The sequence below is a fragment of the Podarcis liolepis genome (assembly GCF_965112155.1).
Source record: "Podarcis liolepis genome assembly, chromosome: 4".
Lineage (NCBI taxonomy): Eukaryota > Metazoa > Chordata > Lepidosauria > Squamata > Lacertidae > Podarcis > Podarcis liolepis.
In genome coordinates this window covers 51,175,943-51,188,802 of record NC_139558.1, presented here as the reverse complement: position 1 = coordinate 51,188,802, position 12,860 = coordinate 51,175,943, and the positions used below count along the sequence as shown (strand labels likewise).

The window sequence follows — 12,860 nt, the reverse complement described above, 5'->3', positions numbered from 1 at the left end:
CGCTGCGCAGGAGGGACGACATCTGCCCGTGGGAGCCGGGCTGGACAGAGTTGTATTCCAAAGCGTCTGGAGTGCCACCCACGCTTCCAGAAGATGTGGGATGTGTGTTGATGCTACTGCCTTTGGGAAGGATTTATCAGGGGATGCTGCTTCTTTCACAAGAGGTAGCAATACAATTTAGCATAGTTTTGCTGTTCGGGGTGTAGTCCATGGCATGCCAGTCAGTTCATGGTACATAATAATGGTCTATTTGGGGAAACAGGTCAGCACACGCCCTTCTCATTGAATGGATACCAGCATTGACATTAGAATGTGTCTTCCTGGTCAAGCAAGTGGTATATGCAGCTTTTAAAATTTCCGTTTTAAAATGAGAGCTGTCTTGTTGAAATCCAAAAGTGGTACTTCATGTGTTGATGTTAATTAATTTGATTTCATGTAGAGCTAGTTCTAAATCATCAGAAAATACTCCAGTTTTACATTTGATGCATTTGTACTTATGTATTCAAAACAACCCTAAAAAGTTAAGTCTTTCACTTTTGACTCTAATGACTCTAATGTGCAGCTAACCATTTAAAAGACGTTAGGACAGGTTTCTTATGCTTTTAGAAGAAGCAGCTTGGGAAAATATATATTTAGCAGAGTCATGAGAGCAGTTACAGGAAATTGCAGAACCCTTTAGTACTGCCAGAACATGCAACTACATGGAAAACTTAATTATTTCAGAAATACATATTTTAGCTCTGAAAGGGAGAAGGGAAATACAGTTTTTTCTGCTGCAGTCCTGTATAACAACCTTCCTCACTCTGGTTCCCCTGCAGTTGTTTTGGTGCACTGCCAGCCCCAACCAACACTCAGCTGAGAGTAAGACCTATTCTAAAACAACAGAATTTGCTTCTGAGTAGACACGTATAGGATTGTGCTGTTGGATGTGTAAGGGCTCCTTAATGTATCTTGGAGAAAGTGTATATTAGACAAAACTTAAAACGAACAATGTGTAATCCTGAGACACCTTTGTATAATCACTAACCAACAGAATCTAATCAGAACCACAGGAACATAGTTTAACATATTTATAGTTTAATATATGCAGGAAACATCTCTCCTTTATAGGTATGCCTCTGGCCCCTGCTTCATCACACAGTATACTGTTCAAGGTGAGCTGATTTCTGGAATGATCACACCACCAAGTCAGCACTTCATGGTGAATGTGGAATGCATTAATGGCTTGTCCATACTTCAGTTTGTCCCGTGCCTAGAAAGCATAGGCCAGAGTGGTTTTCTGCTTGTACTCTGCTTTCTAGGCACTGGTCCAAGTGGTTTTGCCATTGCTTTGCTGCTTTCCCCCAGAAAACCCGCCCTTTAGTGCTGAATCAAAAAGCACTTTTCAGGAGCAAAAAGATGTGCAAGAGAACTATATTGTGTGTGTGAACTATGTAGAAAAAACAAGTACTCAAGCTCCGTTGATTCTAGAATAAAATGTGTGCACGTAGCCTCAGGCCCAAACCATTTTATATTTGCTGTTAGTGAATCCCACTGCATTTAGTGATACTTACGCCCCAATAAGTGTGCATAGGATTTTAGTCTTCAGTTTCATCGAATCCAAATTGTAGAGTTGGAGGGTCCCTGGGGGTCATCTAATCCAACCCCCTGCAATGCAGGAATCTCAGCTAAAGCATCTGACAGATGGCCATCCAGCCTCTGCTTTAAAACCTGCAAGGAACAAGAGTCCAGAACCTCCTGAGGGAGTCCATTTCACTGTTGAACAGCTCTGACTGTTGGAAAGTTCTTCCCGATGTTTAGTTGGAAATTGGAATCTCCTTTCTTGTAACTTGAAGCCAGTTTGCTTGCTTGTTTATTCATGGACCATAAATACTATTTATGTTCTAGGATTCAATCTGATACATATCTACACAGAAACCCCTCTATACTTTTTAGTACAACTCCAAGGTAATTTGTACATGATTACAGCTTTAGGCTGCATTCTTATGCATACTAGGAAGTAATGCCCATTTAATTAAACAGGACTTATTTCTGAGTAAACATGCGTACAGTTGGGTTCTTGTTCTCTGTCCTGTTTATACTTACACTGTAAAAACAGTATGTATTCTGGGAGCACTGTATCAATAACAACAGCAGCAGTAAGCTAGTATTTTTAGCTTATGAGCTAAAAAGAAATTTACAAGAACACTGAGCTTCAGTCGTTGCGCATCTCACATACTCGGCTTAGAAGATTTAAAAGTCACTGATGCAATCTCATATGTATTTGGGTTGACTTTGTTAGCAGTGAGAGAAAAAGATTGTACATGTTCAGGAAAACGATCTTTTCAGTTGTCACTGCCGTAGGCACCTCAGACACGTCCTGCATTTACAAGCCGATAGGGAAGTTTTGAAGTGAGTGGGCATAATATGGATAACTAAGGTTGCCGTCTGTTTTGCAGACATAAGCTTGGTGGCAGACATTTAACTGGCGTGGTTTGGAAAGCTGCCCCTGTTGGGTTTCTGCCTGCCAGGCAGCTGCCAAGTCGACGCAGCCAGCAATCTCTTTCAAAGAAAATGGCATGGCTATGAGCTTCCCTCGCTAGACCAGTTCCCTGGTGGTGTGGCGAAGGCGAAGAGGCATATACGGTTTTATGACCAGGAAGCCGGATTCTCTCTCTGGCGGCAGTTTCGAGCCCTGCCGCCTCGGGCCCTGCCTGGGAGCGCCTTTCTTTCTCAGCTGCTGCCGTCAGAGCGAGAGGGAGGCGGCCCTGGCGGCGAGCAGAGCAGGTTCTCCTGTCACTATTTGTAGCAGCAGCGCACCAGAACTGGCTCGGCTTGAATGAAGCGAGACCGCGCCCGGGAGCGGCGCCTCGACCAGGAAGTGGCTGCCGAGGCTGCCAGGAAACGGTGCCTCCGCCTCGGAGCGCCAGGGAGCTGTAGAGGTGAGGAGACGGCCGTCGTCGTCCCTTCAGGTGGGACCCTCCGAGAGGGAACAATGCGGGCAGGGGGGAGGCGGGAGCTTTGGGGCGGGGGCCAGGAGGCAGCTCCTTTCTGCCTGAGCCCTGAGGGGGGAGGCAGCGTGTACTCCGTCGGCGCTGCACCTGCTGCTGATGGAGACGACTGGAAACGGAGTTCCCCTTTGATGGACATCAGAGCGGGGGCGACGAGGAGGAGGCTGGGGCGCGCGAGCGCGTTTGGGCTCGCTTGCTTTGTGTCGTCACTCTCGCACACGCGCGCGCGCTCTTTTAGGGCGCAGACTCCAGATAACTTAATGCCGTTAGCCTCTCCGGCTGCAAGCCTGTGCCCCCTTATAACCTAGGAACAGAATCGCAGAATTGTAGGGTTGGAAGGAACCCCGATAGTCATCTAGTCCAACGGCTGGACTCCAGCCCCCTGCAATGTTGGAATAAATCCCATGTAGTTTCGTGGGAATTGCTTTTGAGTAGACATAGAATCCCAGGGTGATGCTCTTTAGCTTGTTTTGCCCATTAAGTTTGATTAAAAGGAAGGGTGTGTGTGTGTGTGTGTGTGTGTGTGTGTGTGTAAGCTTCTGTGGAACCCCTCCCCAGGAATTTCACTTGCCTTCTTGGCAAACAACAACAAAACCCCAACTCCTACCTTTCCCCCCCTCTCAATCCTTCAAAATCTGGTGTTATGACTGCTTTTATTACTGTTGTATATATTTGTGGTTTCCCCTCTATATTATTAGGTTAAGTGTCCCAATATGGTCAAAGTGCTCTATGTACAGTATAGTCTTTTAAATAAATAAGCAAGCCACTTTAGTGAACACAGGAAATTGTCTTGTACTGAGTCATTAGTCCATCTAGGTCAGTATGTATCAACATGGACTAGCAGTGGCTTTTCAGGATTCCAGGCAGGGGACTTTCCCAGACCTGCTTGGAGATGTAGGATTGAACCAGGGACAGTTGCTATATCACTGAGCTCTTTGGAGTTCCATTAAAGAGCACCAAACTGTCATTTAATGTTAGTCTTTTGTCATGGGAGGTGCCATTTTAGGTGCAAAAGTATTTCAAGCAGGGCCAAAAGACTTCACTTCCACCTATTGGTGTACTGCAGGTGGAAGTTGTATTCATGGGGAAATCACCCAGAGGACACTCCCTTGCCAGGAGACATAGCCCAGAAGAAGCTTAAGGGCAATGGATTTGTTGCTGAACAAATCTGCATAGTTGTGTCTTATGACAGATGACCATACATGTAGAATATTCAAGATATCTTTCTAAAGAATCTTGGTTACACAACTGAGTTTAACAGATCCAGTCTTCGATGGCACTATTTCCCCATGTCTTGCACATTTATTTGCACACATCTGCAGTACTATTCTTCAGATATGATACAATCACTTCACCAGCTTGATCCTCCTGAAGAGCTGGGATGAAAACAAAAGGTACTTTTTCAGATGAGTTTTTGCAAATCCAAACTCCTGGATTCAGTTTGGTAAAAAGAGCTAACCTGAAGGTAGAAGCAGTGAGGCTGTTTACATACATGCCCTGCAGTGTAGACTATCAACTGGCTTAGAGTTTACTTATGCTATTGTGAGAGAGAAACTGTTCTACACTTGACTTTTGATTTGTTTGCACTTCTGTCTCTTGTAAAGAATTCCACATAGCAGAGTTTATGGCATTTTGCCTCTAAGGCAACTAGATCTGTAAAGTGCAGCCTAGCATGGTCTTAATCTTCAAGCGCTACTACATGTAAACAAATATTTGAAGGAATACCAGGTGCTTCTGAACAACTTAGTTTTACCTTGGTATTTCTTCCTCCCAGAAGATGGTTTTGGAGACCTCAGCAACAACAGAAGAAGAATAAAATTGTTTCTAAACTCTAATCCTGCAGAAACTCCGTTGCTTGGTTTGCAACTCTTCTCTTTTTTTTTAAATTAAATTTTTAATGAAGTTTTAACAAGTCACCACAATACAATAAGAACAACAGTAACAATACCATAACAATAACATACTAACAAATACACACATATATAAACAAAAAGAAAAACAAACATGTATAACTCCAGAGTTTACTTTCTTTTAACTTACTTTCACGACTTCCTCGTACCTTCCCTTTCTGTATTCCAATTTCAAATTCAATTGTCAGCAAATCCTTGCCCTAGTTTTAACTTAATAATTTTTTTTTAAAAAAAAAGAAAATTGTTTTCTTCTAATTATCCCTTGCCGCTTTTAACCCCTTAATAACCAATCCAGCATTTTCCTAACCTTCATTAATTTTACAATATTTCTTTAAATACTCTTTAAATTTCTTCCAGTCTTCCTGTGCTGTATCTCTTCCCTGGTCACGGATTCTGCTCGTCATTTCCGCCAGTCCCATATAGTCTATCACCTTCAGTTGCCATTCTTCCACGGTGGGTAATTCTTGCGTCTTCCAGTACTTTGCGATGAGTATTCTTGCTGCTGTTGTAGCATACATGAAAAAAGTTCTGTCCTTCTTTAACACCAATTGGCCGACAATGCCCAGGAGGAAGGCCTCTGGCTTTTTAAGGAAAGTGTACCTAAGTACCTTTTTCAATTCATTATAGATCATTTCCCAGAAAGCCTTGATCTTTGGGCACGTCCACCAAAGGTGAAAGAATGTTCCTTCAATTTCCTTACATTTCCAACATTTATTGTCAGGCAAGTGATAAATTTTTGCAAGCTTGACTGGGGTCATGTACCACCTGTATATCATTTTCATAATGTTCTCTCTTAAGGCATTACACGCTGTGAATTTCATACCTGTGGTCCACAACCTTTCCCAGTCAGCAAACAAAATATTGTGACCAATATCCTGTGCCCATTTAATCATTGCAGACTTAACCACTTCATCTTGTGTATTCCATTCCAACAGCAAGCTATACATTCTTGACAAATTCTTAGTACTGGGTTCTAGCAACTCTGTCTCTAATTTTGATTTTTCCACCTGGAAGCCGATTTTTCTATCTGTTTTAAACACTTCCATTATTTGACAATACTGAAACCAATCTCTCACTTTCTCTTTTAGTTTTTCAAAACTTTGCAATTTCCATCTATCTCCTTCTTGTTCCAAAATTTCTCCATATCTTGGCCATTTGGCCTCCATATTAACTTTTTTAACTAACTTCCGGTTAGCGCCATCGTCTAATGGCGGGTTTCCCTCGGTGCTCCTGAGGGAGATCTGCTTCGCGGGTTCGGGTCTCGCAGCTACGGCGAAGCGGGGACCCCTAAGAATTACAGGCACGAAGCCTGTGAACCGGAGACTCGGCGGGCACCTTTGCGCCCCCCCGAAGTTGCGAAAGAGCCTTTTTAAAGGCTCCGGAGCGGCAGCGGGTGTGTGGCGCGGTGCTGAGAGTCGCTTGTACCCAGCCTGCGAAGTGAAGCCGCGTCGCCATTGACGGAGAGCGCTGACTTCTTCCTTCAATTTGGATCTAAAAGAGACTACTATCCGTGAGTAGGAGAAGGACAATATAATTTGAATTCGGAGCTGAATAATTGAATTCGGACACTGAGACGGGAAAGGATTAAAAGGAAGTCTGCCTTCCCGCTCTGCAGCAAGATCAAAGCAGAGGACTATTAAGCTTTAACTTTGAAGTTTTTTTTTTTTGGAATAAGAGATCCATCGTGTTAGAGACTGAGACCTTCCCCCCACGGGCAGGAGTGGGGGGAAAGAAAGACATTGAGTTGGAATCCTGCCTGTTTGTTAAAACTATTGACAATATATTGCAGTATCTTGACTCCGGAACGGACTGCCGGAGAAAGAAAGCCGGCTGTGAACTGTGGCAACAAAGTAATGAGGTGTTTCAAATTGAGAGACATTCTTTAAGTACGAAGATACACTTTCTCTGGAATTGTGAGGATTAAGTGGACTTTGTTTCAATCCGGTGAAACTAACATTGTGGTCCTTTGCAAAGACTTGGAAACTTGTGGGACTTTTCTTTTTAAAAGAAAATCCTCCATATTAGAACTGCACGGACAGTAATAGATATTTTCGCCCCCTGGAGGAGATTTGGTTGGTTTCAGCAACAAGTGAAGTTTAGTCTGCTGAATTACTGGGAAAGAGAATTCGGACTGTGGGAATGACCTTGGCTCTAAGATAGTGGTATGGCAAATGAGCAAGACAAAGGAGAGCCACAGGAGAAAACTCTGAGATCTGGCAGACAATACAAAATAGACACATTTATGAAAAGAAGGGCTTCTGCATCTGGGCCATCTGGAGCAAGTGCTAACCCACAGGAAAAGACAAAAGTCATGTCTGAGGAAGCACTTTCGAAAGCACTGAGTAAAATCAATGAATCTTTGGACCAGTTAAAAAAGCAAGGAGCGGAAACAAGTAAACAAGTTGCTGAAACAAATAAGACTGTTGCTGAGATATCAGGGAAAATTGACTTAAATACTAAAAGTATAATTGATTTGGGAAATAAAGTTAACACCAACACAGAATCAATTGGGAAATTACTTGAGGAAGCATCAACTACTCGAAAGATTGCTGAAGAGGCCAAAGAAATTGCAACGGCTACTGACGAAAAATTTTCCCCGGTTTTTAGGAAATTGGGAGAACATGATTTGGCATTGTCCATGATTGAAATGCAGAGGAAGGAGAGGAATCTTAGGATCCGGGCAATACCTGAGAGTGAAGGAGATAACTTAGTGGAATTTCTAACAAAAGAGTTCTCCGATTTCTGGAAACAGGAACTGGAACAAGAAGAATTTAAGATAGAGAGTGCATTCAGATTGGGTGCAAGACAAAGAAAGAACAAAGTAAGAGACTGTCTGGTAACGCTAAGATCTAGAGAAGAGAGAGATAAAATTTTGAATCTGCACTACCAAAGAACTTTGCGAATTGAAGATTCCTTTGTGGAAATTTTTAAAGATATCCCTAAACATATTCTGGATGCAAGAAGTCAATACAAAGATTTAGTGATACTACTGAAAAAGAACAGCGTGCCCTTCAGGTGGGAATACCCTCAAGGCCTTTCCTTTAAGTACAAAGGGAAAAAAAGGAAAATAAAGACTGTAGAGGAGAAAGATAAATTTCTAGAGCAACACGAAGAGGATCTCTATAAAGGGGCGGAATCAGGACAAGACTACCCAGGAGGAGGAATTTTGGACAAAGGCAAGCCACGGTTGAGAGGGACACCACCAACAGAGGAAGAAGAGCGACTTGGGGCAGTAGGAGGAGAAGATAAATAATCCCATCATGGCATTGCGACTGTTAAGCTGGAATTGTAACGGTTTGAACATCCCCCGGAAAAGAAAAAGTGTCTTTCACATTTTGAAAAAAGAACAATTGGACTTGATATGTTTACAGGAGACACATGTGACGAGGTCACACAGGAAATTACTTATAAATAAAAGATTGGGTCAAGAATTTATCTCCTCAGATAAGGTAAAGAAGAGAGGAGTGGTGATTTATGTAAAGGAAAAATGGCAACCGAAATTGATTTTCAAAGATGACCACGGAAGATATATAGCTGTTGAAATTCAAGTTCAAGGAGAAAAATTTTTGATTGTGGGAATCTATGCACCAAATGAGGGGAAAGTGGAATTCTTTAAGACACTTCATGAGGCTTTGATGGACTTTATGGACTTAAATTTAATTTTGATGGGAGACATGAATGGAGTTGTTTCAACCAATATGGACAAATCTCAAAGACAGATAGTTACTAAAGAGGGAAGACTACCAAAAATCTTTTTTGAAATGACTGACAATATGGATTTAGTGGACATTTGGAGGATAAAACACCCACTTGAAAGAGAGGGAACCTTCTTTTCGGAAGCTAAAATGACTTGGACACGAATTGACCAAATTTGGATAACTAGAGGAACGGCGCCAAGGATAAAAAAAGTGGAAATCTGCCCAAAAACTTGTTCCGACCATAACGCGGTAAAGATGGTAATGAACTTAACAACAACTGGTACCTTCAGATGGAGGATGAATGACACTTTGTTTAGGGATGAGGAATTTTGTAAGAAGGCTATGAAAACTTTGAAGGACTATTTTGAAATTAACATGAGGACCAATGTAGAAAAAAGAATAATCTGGGACGCAAGTAAAGCAGTCATGAGAGGATTTTTGATACAACAGAATGTAATTAAAAAGAAAAGCCAGAATGAGAGGAAAGAAAGAATCCTGGAAAAAATAAGAGATGGAGAAAAGAAATTAAGATCAAAACCAAAATCACAGGATATTTTGAAAGAAATTAAATTATATCAGACACAATATATGGAGCTGACAAATCAAGAAATAGAATGGAAAATTAAGCAAATGAGACAAAAGACTTTTGAATCAGCGGATAAATGTGGGAAACTGCTGGCTTGGCAAATAAAGAAGAGACAAAAACTAAATACAGTTACACATTTAGAAGTGGAAGGAAGGATCATCTATAAACCAACAGAAATTAGAGATTGCTTCCAGAGATATTTTAGTCAACTGTATAAACAAGGTCCTCAGAGTGATGCAGAAATAGAACTGTTTTTGGAAAAAAACGGACTGAGAAAGATTTCAAAGGAAAACAAAGAAATCCTGAATCACAGAATAACAGAACAAGAAATAGAAGATGCCATTCAAAAGATGACATTGGGTAAATCTCCAGGACCGGACGGGCTTACTTCCAGATATTATAAGACTCTGAAGGAGGGATTAATACAGCCTTTGATGGAAGTTTGTAATGAGATTTTGGAGGGAAAAAAGGCACCTGACACGTGGAAAGAGGCATTCATCACACTTATACCAAAGACAGAGACGGAAAAGACTCAACTTAAAAACTACCGCCCTATTTCCCTACTAAATGTGGATTACAAAATTTTTGCAGACATTTTAGCAAAAAGGTTGAAAATAGTTTTGATGGAGGAGATTCATAGAGATCAGGCAGGCTTTCTACCGAGAAGACACTTATCAGACAATGTAAGGAACATAGTAGATATTTTGGAAATGCTAGAACTGAACATTAATACTAAAGCAGTCCTGATATTTGTGGATGCTGAGAAAGCCTTTGATAATATATCTTGGGATTTCATGATGAAGAATCTCCGGGGGATGGGGGTAGGTCAAGGGTTTCAAAACGGTATAGGTGCGATATATTCTGAACAAAAAGCAAAACTTATTGTAAATAACGTGGTTACAGATGAACTAAAGATAGAAAAAGGGACACGTCAGGGGTGCCCAATCTCTCCATTGCTTTTTATATCGGTCCTGGAGGTGCTGTTGAACATGATTAGGAAGGACCAATTGGTCAAAGGTGTACAGGTCGGAGCGAAACATTATAAACTGAAAGCATTTGCAGATGATCTAGTACTTACTTTACAAGAGCCTGAATCTAGCACAAAAAGAGTTTTAGAGCTAATTCAAGACTTTGGTCAGGTTGCAGGATTTAAGTTGAATAAATCAAAAACGAAAGTATTGGGAAAAAATCTAACATCATTGGAAAAAGAAAGGTTCCAGAATGAGACAGGGTTAACTGTGGTTAAGAAAGTGAAATATTTGGGTGTTAACATGACTTCAAGAAATTTGAATTTGTTTAAAGATAATTATGATAAATGTTGGAATGAAATCAAGAAAGATTTAGAAATTTGGTCAAATATGAAGCTTTCCTTGTTGGGTCGAATAGCAGTTATAAAGATGAATGTGTTACCTAGAATGTTGTTTTTGTTTCAAACTTTGCAAATATTGGACAAGATGGATTGTTTCAAGAAGTGGCAGAAAGATATTGCTAAATTTGTCTGGCAGGGCAAAAAGCCAAGAATAAAATTTAAGATACTAACTGATATAAAAGAAAGGGGCGGATTTGCCCTGCCAGACTTAAAACTTTACTATGAATCAGCAGCTTTTTGCTGGTTGAAAGAATGGCTCCTTCTTGAGAATACGGACATTCTGGATTTGGAAGGGTACAACAATAGGTATGGGTGGCATGCATATCTTTGGTACGACAAGGTTAAAGCGCATAAAGGGTTTAAAAACCACATTGTCAGGAAAGCACTATACAATGTTTGGACTAGATATAAAGATTTATTGGAAAGTAAAACTCCAAGGTGGCTGTCACCGGTGGAGGCAAAGGCTTTTAAAAAAGGTTTGCAACTCTTCTCAGTGCTCTATAGGGTGGTGCAGTTTGATCTAAAGGTCCAGCTTCAGGAACATACACCCTGTTGTGACAAGTCTGCAGAGTATTTTGAGGGCATTCTCTTATATACACCCCAACCTTGACACCACTTTTAAGGCAAGTCTGCTAGAGACATCCAGAACACTTGCTCTCTTGCCACTTAACCTCCATAGCTAATAAATGCCAACCTGACTAAATGACTGCATTTCTGCCTCCTCCTGTCCCTGTGTTGTACCATGGGTTCTATTCTTAATTTACTGTACATACAGTATGGTACCCTTTGGAAGGTTTGTAAGTATTACACACTATGGGGTAAGTGTAAACGTTTAATTCGTATGTTGAGATGCACATAGTTGAAATTTTCTAGTGTAGTCTGGCAGCAGGTTTGCAGTTCATAGAGAACACCTCAGAGTGTTTTAGGTGAACATTCTAACAGTGAAGCTGGATTGAGGATTGTAGCATGTGTACATGTTGCCTTGAGAAACTGGCTCCAGAATTGTGATGCTTAGGTCGACACAGCTTGGGCATGTTTATCCTGGTTGCGTTAAGCAGTGGGCGAGATTACTGATTGGTTAAATATTGTCAAGTTGCTTGTATAGATTTTAATACTGGGGTGATCTTTGTTTCTGATGGTCATCTCTTTCAAATCATGTTTTTATTTCCCTCTGTTTTCTTTATTTCTTATATTAGCATGAAAATAGTAAAAAAATGCCTTGCATTAAAATTAGCTCTTTCAAATTTACTTTTTTTTTGGGGGGGGGGGTTTCTCTTCTCATAACGACCATAGCTGAGAAATATTGTTGTAGCATGATCAGTAAAACTTTTCTTTTCTTTTTTGGTTTGTTTCTTTTTTATTAAATATTTTCTTGATTTACAAAAGTGTTTGCAATCTCTCTCTCTCGTATTCCCCCCCCCCCATGTAACATTTTTACATAATCAGTTTCATTTGCTGAGACATTAGGAAGAAAAGGGGGAAAGAGGTGGGGGGAGATGGGGTCGGGGGGAGATGTTTCTATTTTACTTACTATATGTAGGGTTTGGTGTCAGCATTTGCGCAGGTTCTTTGCTGTTCGCTTGTGTTCCTTTGGTGGTGAGAGATGTTGGGGTTGGCCTAGGGTGTGGTTATTCATAGTAACACTTTTCTTATAAAAATATGTACCAGGAAGAAGAATCAGCCACTCATAGTGATGGACAGCGACACCAAAGGAGAAATGTAAAGGACATTAATGAATGTGACAGTTGGTTCTGTTGAAAACCTGGAACCAATACCCGAAGCACCTGAATAATTAATATCTGAAACTGATACTCAAGTAAATGGCTGAACTTCCACCTGGGATTCGCTTGATCACTTTATTTACAAGAGACCAGTGGTAAGTTATAGTCTATTGCTTTGGCCTGGTCAGGCTTTGACTTCCTCTTAAATAAATCTCAATTCAAATATTAAGTTCTAATAAGAATGAACAGTGATGCATTTTGCTTAAAGGTATATTTCTGTATAGACTTTACATTATAATCATCACTACAGTCGTACCTTGGTTGATGTACACCTTGTGACTCGAACGTTTTGGTTCCCGAATGCCACAAACCCGGAAGTGAATGTTCCAGTTTGCAAATGTTCTTTGGAACCTGAATGTCTTATGTGGCTTCCAATTGGCTGCAAGAGCTTCCTGCAGCCAGTTGGAAGCCGCGCCTTGGTTTCCAAATGTTTTGGAAGTCGAACAGACTTCCGGAACGGATTCCGTTCGACTTCCGAGGTACCTCTGTACTATTATGCTTGAAAAATTGAAAAGGATACCTGTGC

The 12,860-nt window shown here is 41.0% G+C and overlaps 1 protein-coding gene across 8 annotated transcripts in view; it reads left to right on the top strand.

Moving 5' to 3' along the window:
- The first annotated feature begins 6 nt into the window (after nucleotides 1–6).
- The window catches only part of SLC37A1 (solute carrier family 37 member 1), a 41,920-nt gene continuing 29,066 nt past the window's right edge, over nucleotides 7–12,860 (top strand). For 2 of the 8 annotated variants that reach the window (XM_083500450.1, XM_083500447.1), the window contains exons 1-2: nucleotides 7–164; nucleotides 12,222–12,429. In XM_083500450.1, coding sequence (XP_083356576.1) covers nucleotides 12,374–12,429 — 56 coding nt within the window. In that variant the 5' untranslated portion in view covers nucleotides 7–164; nucleotides 12,222–12,373. Of the gene's footprint in view, nucleotides 165–2,304; nucleotides 4,849–11,029; nucleotides 12,430–12,860 lie in introns of those variants that run through there. The other 6 variants (XM_083500451.1, XM_083500446.1, XM_083500444.1 and 3 more) reach the window with 5 other exon arrangements.